At 45.0% G+C, this 20,107-nt stretch overlaps 1 protein-coding gene across 3 annotated transcripts in view; it reads left to right on the forward strand.

Moving 5' to 3' along the window:
• The window catches only part of ABR (ABR activator of RhoGEF and GTPase), a 1,177,460-nt gene that overhangs the window by 654,017 nt on the left and 503,336 nt on the right, over nt 1–20,107 (forward strand). For all 3 annotated transcript variants that reach the window (XM_085649250.1, XM_085649252.1, XM_085649251.1), the window contains exon 3: nt 9,386–9,490. In XM_085649250.1, the coding sequence (XP_085505376.1) occupies nt 9,386–9,490 (105 nt within the window). The remainder of the gene's footprint in view (nt 1–9,385; nt 9,491–20,107) is intronic.

Here is a 20,107-nt window from a genome sequence, read left to right on the forward strand (position 1 = left end):
ATCGACCTATAGTGGTGGCTGATCAACCACTATTATACCTGTGTTAGACCCCTCTCCCTACTTCACTCAGAGCTGATGGTGATAACAGATGGGTCACCGCTGGGTTGGGGGCGGGCACCCGGGAGATGCAGAGATCAGAGGACTCTGATCTCCAGTGGAGACCTGTCTCCATAGCAACCTATTGGAGTTGCGGGCCATTTGCTTGAAGTTGAAAGCCTTCCTGCTGTCTTTTAAGGGGTGTCTTTTTCAGGTACTCACAGACAACACCGCCACCATGTGTGATTGCAACAAGCAGGGCAGTGTGGTGTCCTGGGCTCTGTGCCAAGAGGCCCTGCTCCTCATGACCTCGCTGAATCAATAGGGCGTCTCCCTCATCATACACCGCCATGCAGGATCTTTAAACTCTGTCCTGAACTGACATCTGGCTTAAAGCTAATCCTGATTCTGTAGTTTTAGCAACATTAGCTGTTCTAGGCCCAGCGGGATGGTAGAGTTGGATTGTACACAAGGCCATGAGATAGTTTGTTTCATAATGTTAACGCCATAAATGGGTCAGGGAACTTGCTCCCTCAGAGTGCGTGTGTGCAACAAGGAGGCCTAAATGATTTATTGATGCACAGAATCTGAATATACATTGAAGACTACAAAGATCATTTACCTAACCCAGGTTTAAAATGGTGTCCTACTCCTGAAGAATAACTTGACTTTAAAAACGAAAGAGAAAAACAGCAGTCTGACGGTGTTTTGATTGAGTAGTCACTGTGATTTTGTGAGATTTTTGGTAGTTTATTATTTTGGGACTTAATCATGAACGAGCAATTGTTACAACATTTTTCTCAAAGGAAAATTTGTTTAAAAAGCAGAAGTGTTTTGTGAGGGTCTTCAAGATGAAACTCGAGAGTCACCCCCAGGCAGACACAGAATGACTCTGCATCTCTCACTTATCCTTTTCCATCTCCTCTAGGCCCCCTTGACTCTGATACATTGTTAGCTTGTTCAGGTGAGTGCTGGCTCAGAGGAATCGTGTTGCACAGCACAGAGGATGGCGTGGTGAAGTAACCTCACCTCAAGTGTTTTGCTCATTCACTAAGACGTCTGGCTGTTTTGCCATGCCCTGCCCTTGCTAGACAAACAATCGTAGGCGCACAGGCGATACAGAGTAGTACAGCTACTTGGCTCCTTTCCAAGCCTGATAAAGGAACGGGGTGAGGCAGGATGGAATGTTGGCCATGCAGCTTGCCTCACTTCATAGCATCCCTACAAAGTCCCATGGTGGCAGCTACTCTGTGGGTTATTGGTGTGTCCATCTGTAATGCTGTGGTGCACTAGATCTTATCAAACAGACTTTGGTAGCATCAGGCTCTGGCTCTAGGAGTCCATGATGGGACTGGTTGCAGTGGCCATGCAAGTAAGTCAAGGTGCTGTAAATCCATTCTGTGGTGCTTTCAGCTTCTGTTTGTATGTAAAATCTTCTGTTATTCTGTACACCCTTGGTAGTTCCCCATGTAGTGACACTGGGTATAAACTGGATCAAAACCTGTAAAGGGATTGTGGTACCAGTTCTTGGGTCTGTTGGGAGTGTTTTGTTGGTTCCAGAGGTTTGATTTTCCACTGTAGTTCTGAGTCCTTCGAAGTTTGCTGCCCCATTGGCTGTGCGCTTCCATACTACTGCCAGCTTTGTAGGTTCGTGATGGCTCTAGGTTCTGTGACTAAGTCAATTTCAGAAACTTTTTAAATCTTGTGATTGCTCAGTATTTTTGTTGGGGGGGGTGGCACTGCTTCTGTGGCTATTTACGTTTTTCGGTGACTCTAGCTCGTGTACCTATGCTAGTTCCTAGGAAATCTAAATAGTTCAAGCATCACACTGTATGGCATTTATGAGCAGTGTAAATTCAGACCAGTGGATTTGCTGCATGCCCAAGGAGGCACCTGTGCTGACTGAAAGGCCATTGGACAATGTAGTTCAAGTGAAAGTCTTTATCACTTTTAAGATACTTGGATGTGTCCACATTCTTAAAGTTTCATATACAGTTTTATGTATGGCTTGACCTCCCTGTCACGAGGTTACCAGAAAAGTCATTTTCCATAAGAAGAATGGAGTGATTGAATCATCTCGGATTGTGGCGATATGTTTCAAGACTGCGTTAATTTCCAACGCTAGACAGTAGACTTGTTTGGATAGCTAGATAAGGAATTCACATGGTGCAAGCTGCAACCATTGTTGTGTTTAGGCATACTTTTAGTACTGAATATCAACACCCAGAATAAAGTGGTACTAGAATTTAGAGGACAGAATATCGAGGGAAAAATATAAAAAAGTAAGTGCATATGGGGAAGTATAGATTTACTATCCCTATCTCCATATTTGTGTACCTTTAAGATACATTTACGACCTTGGTATATATATATGAAGTTAGGTATAGAAGATCTAGACTTACCTGTCGATTATTTTTCTTTTTTTTCTCCCTCTATTTCCTTCTCAATATTGTATCCCACCGAAATTGAGGTTGCTATTCAGGGTGCACACCTTTAGGCACCAAATTGACTTATTCACACTTATGGACCACGTAACAAGTTAAAACAGAAATGTCTCAAGTTTGCATTAAAAATAAACATGATTTAGTATGTTCTGTAACTTTGAAAAATTATCTTTTACGCCTGGAGGAGCAGAAAATGCCCATGTGCTTTATTCCCATTTAACGGAGGTTGCACATTATCTTTGAAACGTGGCTCCTGACCTGGTATTTAAGACATATCCGAGGGCAATAAGCTAAGACCTTCCACTGCAGAATTTGAAATGCCAAGGATTCTAACCATTTTAATATATAGCATATATTAAACTAATTGGGAAACTCTGACACCCTACCCTGAAGTGTCCTCATTTAGGAAACTTCGCTCCTCTTACGGAAGAGCAAGTAGCGAAGATAATGACTGAGGTAAAATCGGGCTCCTTGTTAGATCCATACCCACACTACATCTATGCCCGGTCCTATGCCCTCACTTAACACACATGTTTAACAAATCATTAGAAGCAGCTGTGGTTCTTGATGCTTGGTAACAAGCTATTGTATTTCCATTGGCAAAAAAGGCAGGTATGAATGTTTTCACCTCTCGAATTTTCAGCCAATTTCTCAACTTCCATACGCATCTAAGGTCTTAGAGAAACTGGTTAACAAACAACTTGTTGACTACCTAGAGACCAACAATCTCCTGCATCCTTCACAGACAGGTTTTAGGGTTATGAACAGCACGGAGGCTACACTATTAGCATTGTTGGATAATATTAGGCTATTGGTGGACCAGGGTAAAGCTGCCGCCCTGATCCTTTTGGACCGATCGGCGAGTTTCGATACACCTAATCTCACAACCTCCTGATGCAAACGCTACACCAAAAAGGACTCCATTCTAAAACCCTTCAATGGCTCCGCTCCTTTCTAAAAAACAGAACCCAGAGAGTACAGGTAGGGTCCTTTTATTCCAACCCAAAAGTAATCACGTGTGGAGTTCCGTAGGGAACATTATTGACCCCAACACTCCTCAATGCTTATGTTTCTCCATTGGCCATGATTGGGAGGAAATGGGGCTTTAATATTTCTTCTTATGCGGATGACACACAACTGTTGATAGCTACAGGCGAACAATGTGAGGACACTAGAGATAATTTGATAAAATGTCTCTCAGAAACCGCAAACTGGATGACAAACCACTGTTTTGAAGCTGAATGCAGAGAAGTCCGAAATACTTTTCTTTGGAAAAGCACACCCAGTTTGGGATGCATCTTGGTGACCTTAATCGTTGGGCACTGCACCAGAACCCAGACGGGTTGTAAACAATTTGGGAATTCTGGTTGACAATGCACTAACCATGCAACATCAAGTAAAAACACTGTTTGTCAAATGTGTTGCCATGCTAAAATTACTAAGGAGACTTTTTATATGGATCTCGGCCAACTGGAAACAAACTATTGTTCAGGCCTTGATAATTAACAAACTGGACTATGGGAATGCTTCATATGTCGGTATGGCTGATTACCTATTCTCCAGACTACAGGTGACCCAGAATGCAGTAGCTAAACTGGTCTGCAATAAGAACAAATACAGCTCGGCATAAAAGTGGTTGAAGGCGCTACATTGGCTGCTCATGCGTCAAAGAGCTAAGTTTAAATTACTGTGCTATGCGAATAAAGACTTATACAAGCTCGGCCCAAAAATCCTGCAGGACAAAGTTGACTCTGCGGACATTGAGGTCCTGCAATCTCGCTGTTGCTAAAACCAGACGCGTAAAGTCTGATCTGAAAGCCGCTCTTTTTCATACCAGGCAGCCGTTCATTGGAATAAACTCCCTTTTGCCCTAGTCTTACTGACGACTATATGGGGTTTAGGAAAAAACTGAAAACATGGCATTTCCGGACTTAACTGCTTGTGCCTTGACAAGTTTCTTCTCAATATGGGTTAGCTATCTTTTTTTCTTTTTGCAGAGTTTTATATAGCGCAAACTTGACCCAAATCCAATCAGATATCAGAGCGCTTTACAAAGCAACAGTTACGTTACATGAGGACACACATTCATTTTTTGTTGGGCTCGGGGAGATTAAGTGATTTGCCCAGAGTCACAGGATGTTCAGCGTCATTACCGAGACTCAAACCCAGTTCCCCAGGTCCGAGGTCAAGCGCCCTAGCCGTTAGGCCAATTCCTCTCCCCATCTTAGCGCCGTGATATCCCTCAGGATGAGTGTTGCGCTTTATAAGTAAATTAAATTCTAGCTTCTACTAGTGAGGCTCTAGCCTTTTGAGGGAACAAATGAATTGCTTTCCATTTAAAGGCAGCATGGAATCTTACCGGTCTTAACCTATGTGTTTATTTGGAGTTCCAAGCAGGCTCCTAGAGTTTTTCTCTGGATCAATGATAACTGTCTTTATAGACCCTTAAGGACATTCTGGTTAGGATATTGGGGTGTATGTGGCCGCTCTTTTCCTATGATGCAAAAAGGCTGCTTCTTGCATTCTCTGACTTGCTACAGGCCAGAATTTTGCCAAATGAAGGAGGAATGGCATTATTGTGTAAGTGCCACGAGTTCATGGATGCGCGCTATTATATCCACATCAGAAGGAAAACCTAAACTAGTTCTGTCAGGAGGTCACATTGCGTTAACCTTCACAGGTCTAACCTGTAGATTATGACTTCTCAATCCTAAAATAATAGTTGCTAACTATTAGCTATAGAGACTGGGTTATGGTGGACACGTTTGCCTAAATCCCTGCACAGCGTTCTGAGATGTGACTTGAGGGAGTCCATTATGTTGAATCTACGTCTGCTGTAGGTTTTGGTATCACGCCAGCTTTGACCAGTTGGTGAGAATTGGAATAATTTGGCTATAGCATACCTGTAGTGTGCACATGGTATGAGGAAGTAGGGGCAACCAATGCCTGACCTAGGCAAATTATTTGTTCCAACCGAGCCAAAATGACTCCCCAATCGATCACTTCTTGGAGAACATGCAGTTGAAGGGTTGGCTTTGTTCTGTCAATCATACACCTATGTATAGAGAGGTGAGGGGCACATTTACACAGTGGTAGTGGACAGACTAATGCTTGCTACTAGAGGGCAAACCACACATGCTACAAGAAAGCATGCATAAGTTGCTAGAGCGCTGTCCTTCTCCACACACGCCTGTCGAGGTCCCTCCCCCCCCCCCCCACACACATACACACACACAGATCGCAGACTTTGCTGCAGGCCAAACTGGCTATTCCACAATGCACTGCTAGCTGGCTCGCACGTGCTAGGAGAGGGCACATTCACATAGACTTATTTAATACCCTGATGCTGTCACAGTAAGAACTGTGATTCCATTTTATTTACATGACTTGTTTCCCTTGGAAAGATGCAAAATCTGCTTCGTTGTGGGTACAGTGACCTTTCTGTATGCAAAAGTGTGCACCCGCTGCACAATGCAGTGTCTTTTGTGGGTTCAAGGTCCAGACAAAGAACAAAGGAGGCCGCAGAAGCATATGTCCCTTGGCAGGTGTTCCTGTGTGAGGTGTGACCGCGGCATTGTACATGACTGTTTGCATTTTCATCTAGTGATTTACATATACAAAACACATTCTTCATTGCATTTGATGTGCATTAGTACAATACAATACCGACTTCCTAAGTCCTCTCTGTGTTAAATTCATATGGTGATCTAGGTACAGGGATCCACCTAATGTCCCATTAAGAATATAAAAGCCAATCACTGTATTCAACTTATGGTCTTAGTGTTACAAGTAGAGTTTATATAAAAAATAAAACAAAGTAGTTTCTCCCAATTTCCCTGACCTGATTTAACTAGGCTCCAGGCTTGATGCTGTGGTCCGGCCAGCTCCTTCCAGACCCCGGATACAAGACTTTTCTGGCTGTCCTGCGAAGTTCAGGCACGTGAGATCACTTAATAGAGAAGATGTTCATTTAACTTGCTCCCTGTTTCTCCCACAGAAGAGAGACATGTGGCTGGCCCTCCTAGTGGCAGAGATGGGCTGTAGGCTCACTGTCAGAACTGAGTCAATCGTTTCACAAAAGAGGGCTTGAGGAGATTTAAAGACCCACAAGTGTTGGCTCCTCTACGTCCTAAATCGTACCACAAAGTAAACCCTTGGGTCTTCTGGAAAGATTACTAGCCCCGCTGATGAAAGGACCACCAACCAGGAGAATTTCTTTCTTAGGACGGTTTCCCTCACACACCAAGGGTAGCATGCTTCATCATTTGGGAACCTCCTTGTATCGTGATACCTAGTCACAATATGGACTACAACCCCCTCACAGAGAGGGAGAAGCTCAGGGATGTTTTTGTACTAAGGGAGGTAAATGCTAAATGCCCAATTGTAGAGCTCTGGGTGGTGAGGACACCAGAGCAAAATAAAAAAAAAGTGTGATTAAAGCTAACTACTGGGTTCACTACAAAACCTTTAATGGGGCGACCGAAGGTAAGGGTTAACAAGCATTGGAATAGCCAATAGGTCTCGCATTTGGGACCTTTTAAGTGTTTAGCCATGCAGCAGTTGATGTTGTTGCACCAAGGATATTGTGCTGCATATCTAAATACTTATAAGGTCCCAAAGGTGAGACCTATTGGCTATGCCAATGCTTGTTATCTGTGCTACTCTGATTATTTTTACCAATCAAATACGTACACAGTAACACTATTACAAACTCAACAACAAACAGTACAAACTAATTCCAACGCCACAGACTTCTTGAAGCATGCATCCTTATTTCTTTTAGTATGTATATGCGTGTGCACTTCAAAGAGCTTCCTTTAAAAAGGTAGACTGTTGGAAACTGTTAGTTTTCTCGCCATTAAAATGCAGATTTTCAAAAACACAAACTGCTCCCACTATCACAGACTTCTTGGCGCGCACACCTTTGTTTGTTTTTTTTAGCAACTACATGTCTGCACATTTCAAATAGCTTCTAATATAAGGGTGGTCTGATGTAAACTGTTACTTTTCACGCCAATAAAATGCACATGTAAAGAAAAGCAAACTGCTCACACACGGCCAGAGACTCCGTGGCGCACGCGCCCTATGTTGTTTTTTACCATACGTGCGGCACTATTGGCTAACCTTATTCTTAACAAAAAACGGCAGAGCTTTTTGCTTTTAGCTTTCGGCTGTGTGCCGCTTACACAGTATCCACTATTTTCACCACTGTTAAGCAGCACATGCGGAATAAAGCAACGGAACTGTGAATGGTTTTTCTAGAGGGAATGGTAGGCGGCATGAACCTTTACAGTGGTTCCACTTTGTTTTTTGACTTGTCCATGGAGCGCAGCCTGAAGCTGCACGTCCTTGTGCATGGTGTGCGCCGGCACGGGCTTCTAAGCGCTGCGTGGAGGGAAATCCTAGCATTGCTTGTGGGTAAGGCACAATACCACGCATGCCACCCTGTTCTTGCCACTTTGGGTGGAGCTAGGTAAACTTTCTGGGGCAGATTTAAAGCTTCTTGCGCCACTTTTGCGCCACTTTTCCCATTTTAAAAGTGATGCAAAAGCGGCGCAAGGGGCTTGTAAATCTGCCCCTGTATGTTTAAAAAACAAGCTGCTAGTGCAGTTAGGTATATGTGCCACAAAATATAAATACACACTGCCAAGCCTTTGAACTTCTATATTAAGAATGTGTGCAAGTGGTAGAAAGCAGTGTTATCATAAAGAATCGCAACACTTAGGTTGGAAACACTTTAATTTGATCAAAAGGATTGTTCACTTCTGCTATCAAGAAGAGTAAACTGCAACCACGAGAAAGGAAAACACTACAGTCTCCTAGATAGATGCCGGAGGGTCTCTACTCGTAAAAAAACACATTTTAGATGTCTAGCCGCTGAGTCCACTGCAGCAGTTAACAGGTCGGTTTTGAAAAGGGTTTAATTTCCACATATTTTAACCTGGCAAAGTCTGAACCGATGCCTTACTGAAATACATCATTTGCATGCAGTGTGTGCTTATAACAAATCAAGGAAATGACTTCTAAGTCCTTGCTCTTGGGTTTGCAGAGACAAGTGGTGCTGAAAACAAGGCAATTCAAGAAAGTGCTTTAATGTAGAATGAATATCTGACCAACAATGGAAACAACATGAATTTAGGCGGTTGCTTTCCGCACCGACGTGTTCAATATCAACAGGCATTGGCCACGCGGCAGTGAAAGCAGCGCGGCAGTGAAAGCGATCGCGCTAAGAAGCAGCACCAGTGTTCCTGCCCCGAAACAAATGCAACAACAAGTGGGAGGGGTGGGGGGAATGCACAGAATAGAAGAGACGCCCTGGGAATGCTTCTGAACACACGAGAGCGCGAAGCAGCAGCTGTTTGCTTTTTTTGGAAGCACATACTCGTGCTTGTGGCGCGCCCCTGCGCGCTCCCGCAAGGTGGATGTCGCCACAAGCATGAGTATGTGCTTTGAAAAAGAGCAGAACAACGCCTAAAAGTCCTCCTATGAAGAGCATGCGCGTGCGTAGGCGAGACCAAAAAAACAGCATGAGCACTGGGTCAAATGAAACCCGCTCGGGTGTCACAGGCGCCTCTGTCCTAAGAAAGGAATGCTCCTGGTTGGTAGCTGCTTCATCAGCGAGGCAAGTAATATTTCTAGACCCAATGGTTTTCTTTGTGGTAAACTCCGTGAATGCCATTAGTGCTTAATGATTAGGGATATGTTCAGGGATCCCCAGCACTTCCAAATCGTAAAGCATCTATGCACCCAAGCATAGCTCTAGTGAGCTGCAGAGTTGACGGCACAGCCGTGTCCTTCATCGGGTAGAAGACATTGTGCCTGACGGGCATCAACAGAGTGTTTTTAACCTGAGAGAACAGCATGATGTCTTGAATCGCAATTAATCTTCCATTCTTTTCCCTTAGGGCGAAAATGACTCTGAGAAGGGTCTGGTGATGAGAAAGCTTGTCCTGTCTGGATTCCTGGCCAGTGAAGAGATCTACATAAACCAACTGGAAGCACTACTTTTGGTAAGTTTAGAGGTTGTATCCCTGCTCCCTCATTGTTTCAGGCTTGGAAACCCCTTCTCCCCTTCAACCTGGCTGCAGAGGGCAGTCAGGGAGCCCTAAGCATTACCTGGAATCTGAGGACGCAAAATCATTAGGCCTTGCGCACCATTGTCCCATGTTCTTACGCCACTAGGTGGTGCTATGTTCTACTGCCTTGCGAACTGCCATTTACCATTTAGCTCACAAGTGCATGAGATTGGAAGTGAAAGCCCTAAAGACGGTGCTGGGTGGTGTATATTGATGTGTTAACTCTCATATTTATTTGTTTATGTAAGGTGCTTCCTTACTCACCGACCATGAGTTTTATGTGAAAAAACATACGTCACATTTGTGCATGGGACCCCAGTAGATGGACCCAAACAGGCGGGCATAATGGAGGAATTTGGAGACCTCTTGATTCTATGCACCAGCTGGTCAAAATCGAGGTTGTTCCCACTAGTTTGGACTGAGGAGAAATCAAACTTCCAAACCTGGGGTACAAATTGCAACCTGAGTATTATAATTAGGGCTCCCGGTTCTATGGTATTTATTTTTTTGCCATTTCCGTTTGTATTTATCCATATTTATTTTTTGCTATTTTTTTCTGTATTTTTCCACATTTATTTTGTATTTTCTGTATAAAAGAAGCCACGATGGGTAAATTTCCACATCTATTTAACTGATAAATGTTTACTCTCATTTGAATATCCAAAAGGTTTCAGCAGTACACAGTGTGATAGCGTTATCTATCTAAAAACATGTGCATTGTTGAATAGCAACAATAACTGTAGATCTTCACTTAATTGAGCTTAATTAGGAAATCTACTTTCTTTTTTCATCTCCCCTACCTCTCAATCTGTACACCTACTGATCTGGCACTCATAATTGACAGTAGACAAAATCATTCAAATAGGGCCTATTTTCCGTATTTTTCTGTATTTAAAAATAAATACCGGCAGGAAGATAAATAGTTTTCTGTCTGTATTTATCTGTAAAAATCAGTAACAACGGAAAACTGTGAGCCCTAATTATAATATATACAAATACATGTTTGTTATGTTTATTAAAATATATCTTTTTTTATTAAATGCTTGTACGTGCACAGTTTAACCACACCAATTCAGTGCTGAATAAAAGTTATTGTATGGGGCTTAAGCGGATTAAAACTTTATATTTGTTAAATTAATCGCCAGGCATATATCTTGTACGCTATGCATAGCTCTGGAATCGTGAGAAGGTGTTAATTATATAATGAAATTAAATTGTAATTTATAAAACGCTCTGCTACCCGTGGGTGTCTAGGTGCTAGAACCTTCTGGCAGTTAGAGAGTAAAGACAATAGTTAAACAAAACATAAGCGTGAAGGGAGCCGGTAAAAACAGACATGAAAAAAACCCTTAACCATGTTTTGAGAGCCTTGCGAAAGGTAAGTAGGTTGTTGTTATGTTTTAGCTTGAGGGGCATTGAGTTCCAAAGTTTGGCAGTAGCCACTGCAAACCTCCTGCCTCACCAAGTGGCTTTCCTAACTTTTGGTACAACCAGATTAGCCAGAGATAATGTTCTGGTTGGGGTGTACCATTGAAAAAGCTGCCTAATAGATTCCAGTCCCTGGAGATGAAGGGCCTTAAAGGCCATACAGGGAGATTTGAAATTCACCTGCTTTTCCACCGGAAGCCAGCGGAGAGAGGGCAGAGATTTAGAGACCGACTGGTGTTTTGGTATCCCAAGAAGTAGTCTAGCTGCATCATTTTGGACAATCTGGAGCTTATGCAGTGCTTTCTTGTGGGGGGTAAGAAACAGATCATTGCAATAATCAAATTTGAAAAAACAAGAGCAGTGATCACTGCTTTATGCAGATCTAGTGGGATGAAGGGAAAGACTTTTCTGAGTGACTTGAACAGGAAAAATCAGGAGGAGGTGATAGCATTAGCATGTCCCACAAATGAAAGTTTATCGTCAAATTGGACTACCAGGTTTTTTTACTTTAGGGACAGGATTCGGGAGAACACCCATTTCCAGTGGCCACCATTTGGGAGACCAGAAAGATGGGTGATTGCCAAAAAGAAGAGCCTTGGTTTTGTCTGAATTTAACTTCATCTGTCACATGCAGTCATGGAAGCAGTCAGCAGTCCTATCTAGGTCTTCGGTAAACAACACCACAATCTGGGTGTCGTCAGCATATGAGACAACAGAAAACCCAAAACCTTTTAATTAGCAACGCTAAAGGTGTAAAGTATAGATTAAAAAGAGTTGGACTCAGTGCTGAGCCTGGCGGCACACCACTGGGTAGTGTAAAGGATGACGAGCTGTAACCATTTAATTCCACAAATTGAACTCTATCAGTAAGAAAAGATTGCAAAAGTTTATGGGCAGCGCCTCTAACAGCTAACTCATGTAAGCGATTGATGAAAAGTCCATGGTTAACGGTGTCAAACGCTGCAGAGAGATCCAACAAAATCAAGGCTGCTTTACCTCCCTTGTCTAAAGTTTTTCTAACATTCAGAAGCTGTGATCAGAGCCAACTCCATACTGTGTTGGCTTCTAAAGCCAAACTGGAAGGGATCCAGCAGCTTTTGTTCCAGGATGAATAGAGAAAGCTCGGTGTTCTTGGCTTTCTCTACCATGTTAGCAGGAAAAGGAAGCCGGGATAGTGGTCTGCATCGAAGTTTTTTTTTTTTTAAAGCGGAAGAATAGATGCTATTTTCCTTTTTTTAGGAAAATATCCTGATAGGAACATCTGATTGAAAATCGGTAGTAGATAGTTAGGGACAATTGCAGAAGCTGAGTGTAAGATTCTAGGTGGCCTAGGGTCAAAAGGCGACCCTGATTTGATTTGGTTGAACAGGTCTGTCACCTGACCAACTGTAAGGAGCGTGAAAGTGGAAAAAACGTCACTCAAGGGGTGAGATGGTTCATATGATTCGATGACTAGGTTGATTGTCTCCCTAGTGCTAATCGCTGTTTGGGGGACATCTGATGTCTCTGTCTGTAGGTTGTTTGTTCTGAAAAACTCATCTGGGCTTTGGTTTGCTAAAAAGAGGTTAAAAATAGTGTCTACTTTGTCTTTATAAATGACAGCAAATTTATTGCAGAAAGAAGTATCTATATTGGAATTTGTGGCCTGAGGTAGATTGCTCAGTTTGACCACAGTGGAGAAAAGCTCTTTGGGGGTATTAATGGCCGAGTTAATTTTTTATATTAAATAGTTGGGCCTGGCTTCCTTTGTTCAGGAGTTTTTTGTGTAATTGCATTGCTGCTTTGTAAGCGGCTTTGTCCTCAACATTGTAGTTGACCCTCCATTTCCTCTCTAATCTCCTACATGATTGTTTAGAGAGTCTAAGTTCTTCATCAAACCAAAGTTAAGATGGTGTAGAACATTTTTGTTTCCACGTTTAGCGGGAGCAAGACTGTTGATGTCTGAACTAATCCAAGAATGGTAACCTTCTGAGACTGTATCTAGATTAGATGATTCTGGTAATTTTGATCTTGTTAAGGAATCAACAAGCTGGTCTATCGATATTTTATGCCAGGTTCGAAGACACAAGATGAGCGAAGCCTGAGGCTTTTCAGAGCTATGGTTCAATATATTAAGTTGGACCATCACTGCTCTGTGGTCTGACCACATGAGCGGTAAGGAAGAAGTGATCTAGATAGAAGGGCAATCTGAGAAAATACCATTGAGCGTATGTCCCCCAAAGTGCATTGGGTCCTGAACTATTTCCAATAAAACTGAATGGGATAGTAAGGAGATAAGATAATCAGAGTCCTCTTCATTCTTTAAGTGGATGTTAAAATCCCCAAGAATGGTGAAATCAGATGAATTTGCTTAGATATCCCATAAAGGGTTGTTCATGTTTAGGAAAACATTTCTGGGACTAAGGGGTCTGTAAATAAGAGCACCACTAGAGGAATAGTGGTTTGAAATGGCTATTTTAAAAAACAAAGTTTCATAAGCGGGGTGAGACAGGGGGTCGAATCTTAATTTGTATTGGTCTTTAAAAACAATCGCAAGTCCACCGCCTTTCTTGCCTATCCGATCTAATCTATTTAGGGACTAGCGAGAAGGGGTAGCAATTACAAGAACCAGGCCAGAGGCAGCATCTGCCCATGTCTCTGTAATGAAGGCGAGGCCAATATAAAAGGTTTCTAAGAGGTCAGCTAGCTCAATTGCATTTCTTATAAGTGAGCGAACGTGCACGTTACTATCTGGATGGCTATCAGATGGCAGATACTGCTGTATGCCAGATGATCTATTTCTAGTAGATTCTGGCTTGTGACAAGCCAGTGTGAGGGGACAGACTGGACATTGGTTTGTACTTTGATTCCTCAAGTGGGGATAGTGTGGGACCAGAGCAGCATCGGTCTGCCGAGTTGAGCCTTCGGAGCTCCTCGTTGCTGTACCTGCGAGGCAATATGGGTTGGGGGGCCAAACCGGCAGGGGGGCTGGCGCTGAGCGCGGTCCGAGTGAAGATGCGTGCAGATGGGCTTACCTTTGGCGCGCCAGCCGGACGAACGCACTGCTGGCTGAAATTTAAGCCGCAGCATCCAAGGGGCGTGGCATAAGCGCTGCTACTCGCATACCGAAAAGTACAAAAAAGTGAGGGCAAACAAATTAGAGGAGCTTAGGTCCAGCAACCCCTGCTGACCTGCAAAAGCTCACTTGTGCAGTGTCAGCTACTGGTAACTGAGGAATAATACGAAATAAAAGGTTGAACAAAGCATAAAATAAATTAAGAGTAGCAGCCACTCTAAGATGGCGCTACAGGAGCCAGTCACCTCCCAAAAACGGCACGCTCGTGCCTACAAGGCGATCATCAGTTTGGTAATGAATAAGTCAAGCTGGAAGTCTCCTACCATTAGGTTAGACATATATTGTAAGACTTATTAGCGTCCAGGCTTCATTACATTTATTTGGTAACTTTGGATGTGACTTAAGGTTGTCACACATGCCACGATGGGCACTAAAGCTCTAGCAAGGGCCTTGAACCCCATAACCATTTGTCATTTAGCACTTGGAGCAAAGTTACTCGCTAGTCTTTCCCCACATCCTTTTCTAAAGTGACTGCATCTTGTTAGCGTGCAGGAGGGTGAATTTGCGGGTGCCCACAGGCTTCAGAATGATACTTTAAAAGCGAACGATTGATAGGACAGCAGCGGCTTCCTGCCATTGCGTAAAAGAAGCGGAAGACTGGTTTTGTGTCCAATTCCTAATCTGAGCCTTTCTTCCTCTTTCTTTGTTACTGCAATTTTTTTCAAGTTGAAAATGTTATTTTTATTACATTTATACTTGTCGCTCTTTGAACAGAGATTTACATTTTTTCAGTGATTCTAAACCTTAAACCTTTAGTGAAGTCCAGCAGGACGGGTCTGGGTTGGTCTCTGTGATGGGTCTCATTGATATGCCTGATGAGTCTAGTCAGCTTGCTTGGCTTGGATCGCTATATAGCTCACTGTGCAACTGCTATTTTGGTTCTTAGTTTTATACCAGCAATATTCACATGCAGGATATAACCGCATTGTGAGGACACCTCTCTTCCACATCTCCGAAGGGAGGGTGACTCTGTTACATAGGATCGTAGAGAACCCCATATGATATACATAGTTTAACATATGGCACACTCATTGTATGTTCATTGTATAGGCCCCAGCCATTTCTTGCTTTGCACACCAATCCACCCCCCTACGCCATTTTTGCCAGTCTTGGTGATGTTGGAGCTTTCCAGTTAGCAGCAATGTCACCTTTGGCCACCATTACGGCGGGAGTAAGGAATTCTTTATCTGCTCGAGAACCATCAAACCCATCTGTGATTCTCAGGAGTATGTGTAGGGGGCTATGCGGGACCTCCCAGCCCAGGATCTCTGTGGGCTCAATTTCTATGGAGCCCCAATATCTTGTTATAACCGGAAAGTCCCATACCATGTGGAAGAAGTCTACCTGAACTTGATCGCATAGTGCACATAATACATTAGGTCTCATACCTGCAATATGGAGGCGCTTGTGTGTTAGGTAGGCAGTGTGCAAATAGTAGAGCTGAACCAGACGGAGCCTGGTGGAAGTAGTGATAGTTTTGGGGACCATCTGCGCTCTCCAGTCTTTGTCTTCAAGCAGTCCTATCCATTGTTCCCATTGATTCCTTAACTGATCTAGTGTGTATGGAGTGTTGGTGAGGTAGCGATAGATACATGAGACATCTCCTTTCCCCAAGTCACCTGTCATGGTTTGCCCCTCAGGGGGACTGTACTCTGGGATCAATTCCCCCTGCGATATGTGTCTTTGGAGGGTAGGACGGAGCTGCAAATATTTGTAAAATTGCGACGGGTGTAGGGAGTAACAGGTTTGCAAGTCTTGGAGTCTCCGAGTTGGGAGATGTCGATGAGGTCCCATGCCTGGAATCCCTCCAATCCGCTGACTTCCCGAAGCCATTTTCCCTGTCAAAGTGGGGTGTATTGGGTCAATTTATTCTTCCAGTGGGTGTGGCGCAGGTAGGCATGCCAAGGCAGGAGTACCGCCTGTGTCACAGTTGCTAATATTTTGGGTATAGAACTCACATAAATCATCGCCTGGATCCTGGGTAGACCCAGGCTACCTAGCTTCACTCTGAATGCTGGGTCCCACCAGTCACCATTGAACCAATAGTGAAGCGTAAGTAGGCGGGTTGCCAGATAGAGGTATAGGTCGGTCATGCCCATGCCCCCATCAAAGGGTGGAATCCGGCATCAGGACAGGGCTAGACTGGGTTGCCACCCACCCCAAGGGAATTTGATGAAAAGGCTATCACGCTCTCTGAACAAGGTGCGCGGGAAGTGGAACGGAGTGTTCTGGATCATGTAGAGGAACCTGGGGAGTATCATCATTTTAAAAAGGGCAATTCTTCCTAGCGGATTGAGTGGTAACTTCTGCCATTTGTGGAGGTTGTCTCGGGCTTTCTTCACCACCGGAGAGGCATTGAGGGACCAGGCGAGATCAGGGAGTAAGGCCCCCCAAATTCCCAGATATTTGAAGGACTGCCTTCTAATAGGTATTGTGGATTGCCAGTCAAAGCAGTCCCTTGGCAGGTGAAGGGGGACAAGCACGGATTTACTGGGGTTGAGCTTCAGGCTGGAGACCCGCCCAAAGAGGTGTATTGCCTCGAGGCAGTGGGGACCGGATTGAGACGGTTCAGCTAGAAAAATCAAGACATCTACATATAATGCGATTTTGTCTTTGTCAGAAATTGGCAATCTCCAGCCTTGAATGCAGTCGCCCACATGTATAATGCATGCTAGAGGCCTCCTCACCAGGGCGAACAGGAGAGGTGAGAGGGGACAACCCTGCCTTGTGCCCCTCCAAATGGAAAACACATCTGAGAGTGCCCCGTTGATTAGTACTCTTGCCTGTGGGCGGGAGTATAACACCTTAATTAGGTTACGGAAGTGTTGGCCCATGCCCATCTTGCTCAAAACATTCTCCAAATAACTCCAGTCTATCAAATCTAATGCCTTTTCAAAGTCTATGAGAAGCAGCGCTAAATAGGGGGTCAGTAACTGGTGATGCGCAAGGGCTAAATGGAGACGTCTGAGGCAGTGTCTGGTTCCACGAGATGGCATGAATTTACTTTGGTCGAGGTGGACCAGTTTGAAAAGATAAGGCTTCAGCCTGTGGGCTAGGATCGAGGCGAATATTTTAACCTCGTATTTATGAGGGAGATTGGGCGATAGTCGGCAACAATTTGAGGAGGGAGGTTGTGTTTTGGGGATTACCACAATGGTGGCGGCATCCGTTTTCACTAGGAATGAGCCAGTGTCCGCCGTTCGGTGTATACATCTAGTAGATGTGGAACCAGTATCTCCTGATAGGCAGAGTTGTACTCCTGTGGGAGACCGTCTGGCCCGGGCTTTACCTGACACGGAGCCGGAAATAGTGTGGTGGATTTCTTCTCGGGTGATAGGAAGATCATGGTCTTTCGCCTCCAACTTGGTTGAGGTAGGGGAGGCAGAGTTGTTTTTGGCTGAGTAAATCTGAGAGGACGTTCCGGGCATTGCATGGAATAGCGTTCGGAGTAATAAGGGGCGAATGTCTGGGCTATCATCGAAGGTATGCGATGAGTGGTACCCTCCAGGTCTGTGATTTCTGGCATGATATGATTGGCCATTGGATATGTCGCTAATCTTCTTATTCCCCATCCATATACCCTGGCAATAGAGGATCGCCACAGTAGTTTAGTGGCCTCCATGGATGCTTCTTTACGTATGTGTATTAGTTGTCTCTCCTGTGCATTGTCTGGCCGTTGGGCCGTCCAGCTTTCAAGGAGAGTTGCTTGGGCCTCTAAGGGAATGATTCGAGAGTCCTGAGCTGACGTTTGAGTTTGAGTTGACGCTTCGCGAAGCCACGGATAGTGGCTTTACCTGCCTCTCATAAGGTACCTGGGGAGGGGACTGAGTTGCGGTTAGTAAGGAAGTATTGTTGAACCTCTGTACTTATGGCTTTCTTAAGGTCTGTGTCTTGGAGGAACCACGTATTCATCCTCCACATCGGGCCAAGTATATCAGGGCGGTCTCCCACTCTCAGGAACACAGGCGAGTGGTCAGAAATGCTTCTAGGGAGGATAGGAAGGTGTCTGATTTTCTGGCAGTCTAGTGCAAGCATGAGGATATAGTCAATCCGTGCCTGCTTGTGGTGCGCAGCTGACGTGTGGGCATATTGTGTGGTCTGAGGATGCCAGATTCGCCATGCATCGCAGATAGCGAGAGTGCTCGCCCAATTGGTGAGAAGTCGCACCTGAGAGGATCTTGTGGGGAAGACAGAGCCCATGGTGTCGTAGCCCGGGTGCATTACTGCATTAAAATCACCCCCCACTATCGTCATTCCTGGGGGTAGCGAGGCGATGAGGTCTGTGGTGCGCTGTAAGGTTGAGATAAGTAGTGATGGAGGTGAGTATATGGAGAGCAACTTGAGGGTATCTCCCCCCTCCCCCCCCCTAGACCCTTGAAGGGCTATGTAGCACCCCTGGGGGTTGTTAGTGGCCGCTGTAAGCATAAATGGAAGGATACGTCGCATGAGGATTGCCACGCCCCAAGAAATCCCAGTGTACCCCGAGTCCCACGTTCTGTCATTGCGCGCTAGGAAAGGGCAGTTATTGCCCATGAGATGTTTTTCTTGGAGCAATATTACGTCCACTGCTTGGCGTTGGGCATATCGTAGGACTGCGGTTCGTTTAATCCTATCCAGGAGCCCATTGACATTCCATGATAGTACGCGGAGTGAAACTCCACAGTTACAGGTGGTCGTCATGGCGGGTAAGGGGTCAGGTGGGGCCTGAAAAGCAGGCGCCGGGTGTATAGCTGTCTATATTGTGTGTAGGTCTTAGAAGCTTGGGTCTCATTCTAGGTCGCTGGCAGTGTCTGGGATCGTTCTGGTGTTGAGTGGAATCGCTGGTGTGGTGAACACAATACAACAAGTGAAACTCGGGACGACGCCCCCCCCCCCCTCCCAACCCTAGTCCGCGGAAATCAGGTGTGAGGCCTCTGGGTAGACATCTCCGGGGTCTGAGCCGGCCACAGCATTGGATCTTCTCGGGGATCGGGAGCGGTTTGGTGGTGCACAGTCCTTAGGATACATTCTGGGGCCGATAAGTGAGTCCGATCTTGCTCAGCGTATTTCTCGTCCCTTCTGGGAGCGAGTGTGTCTTCCATTCAACTTGAATGATGTCGCTTGGGTGTCTCTGTTCCGGGCCCTAGCAGAGGGAGCCGGCGTGCGTACCCTCAGTGGTAGCTCTTCAGTCAACCAAGTCCAAGCCGCATCCGGAGAGTCGAAGAAGATGGATTTATTTTGGAAGACCATCCGGAGGCGAGCCGAGAAGAGCAGTCGATATTGAAGGTTCAAGGCACGCAACTTTGGTTTCACGTCAATGAATGATAATCTTTGTGTTTGAACCTCCAGCGTGTAATCTGGGAAAGTCATTATTGGCTGTCCTTGTTATAGTAGGGATTTTTGGGAGCGCGCCTCAGTCAGGATAAGTTCTCTATCTTTAAAGTTAAGGATCCTAGCAATAATGGGTCTGTGTGGCGCTCCAGATGGGGGATCTTGGGATTAGAGAGCTGTGAGTGCGCTCGACTGCAAACCAAGCGGATAAGGAGTATTCGGGCATCCAGGATTTTATCCATCTTCGATAAAGTTGCTCTTTGGACCCTGCTCCGACCCCTCTGGGAATCCCAGCAGGTGGAGGTTGTTACGTCTTGAGCGAATTTCGGCATCATCTGCACGTCTGTGCAGTTCCTTGGTGTGGGTGTGCAGGCGAGCGACCTGCTCCCTCAGTTGGCTTACCTCGTCGTCGACCATGGAAATGCGGGATTCAACCTCTGTGATCTGGGCAGTTGCGTTGCGTTGGTCTTCCCAGATGAGAGCCATATCGACTCTGACCTCGCCGATCTTGCTTTCACCTGAGGTTTGCGAGGTTCGTCACGGTGGATGGTGGTGTCTCCTTAGTTCCGCCTGTGGCTCCGAGATCATTAGTCATAAATTTGTCGATCTTAGTCTGCGTAGGAGGAGGTTGAAGGCCTCTGTCCTTCCCCATGCCAACAGCAGGGCGTGTACTGTGTTAAGACAGTGTTTCAGGCCTT

The sequence above is a fragment of the Triturus cristatus genome, chromosome 3_2 (genome assembly GCF_964204655.1).
Source record: "Triturus cristatus chromosome 3_2, aTriCri1.1, whole genome shotgun sequence".
Taxonomy (NCBI): Eukaryota; Metazoa; Chordata; class Amphibia; order Caudata; family Salamandridae; genus Triturus; species Triturus cristatus.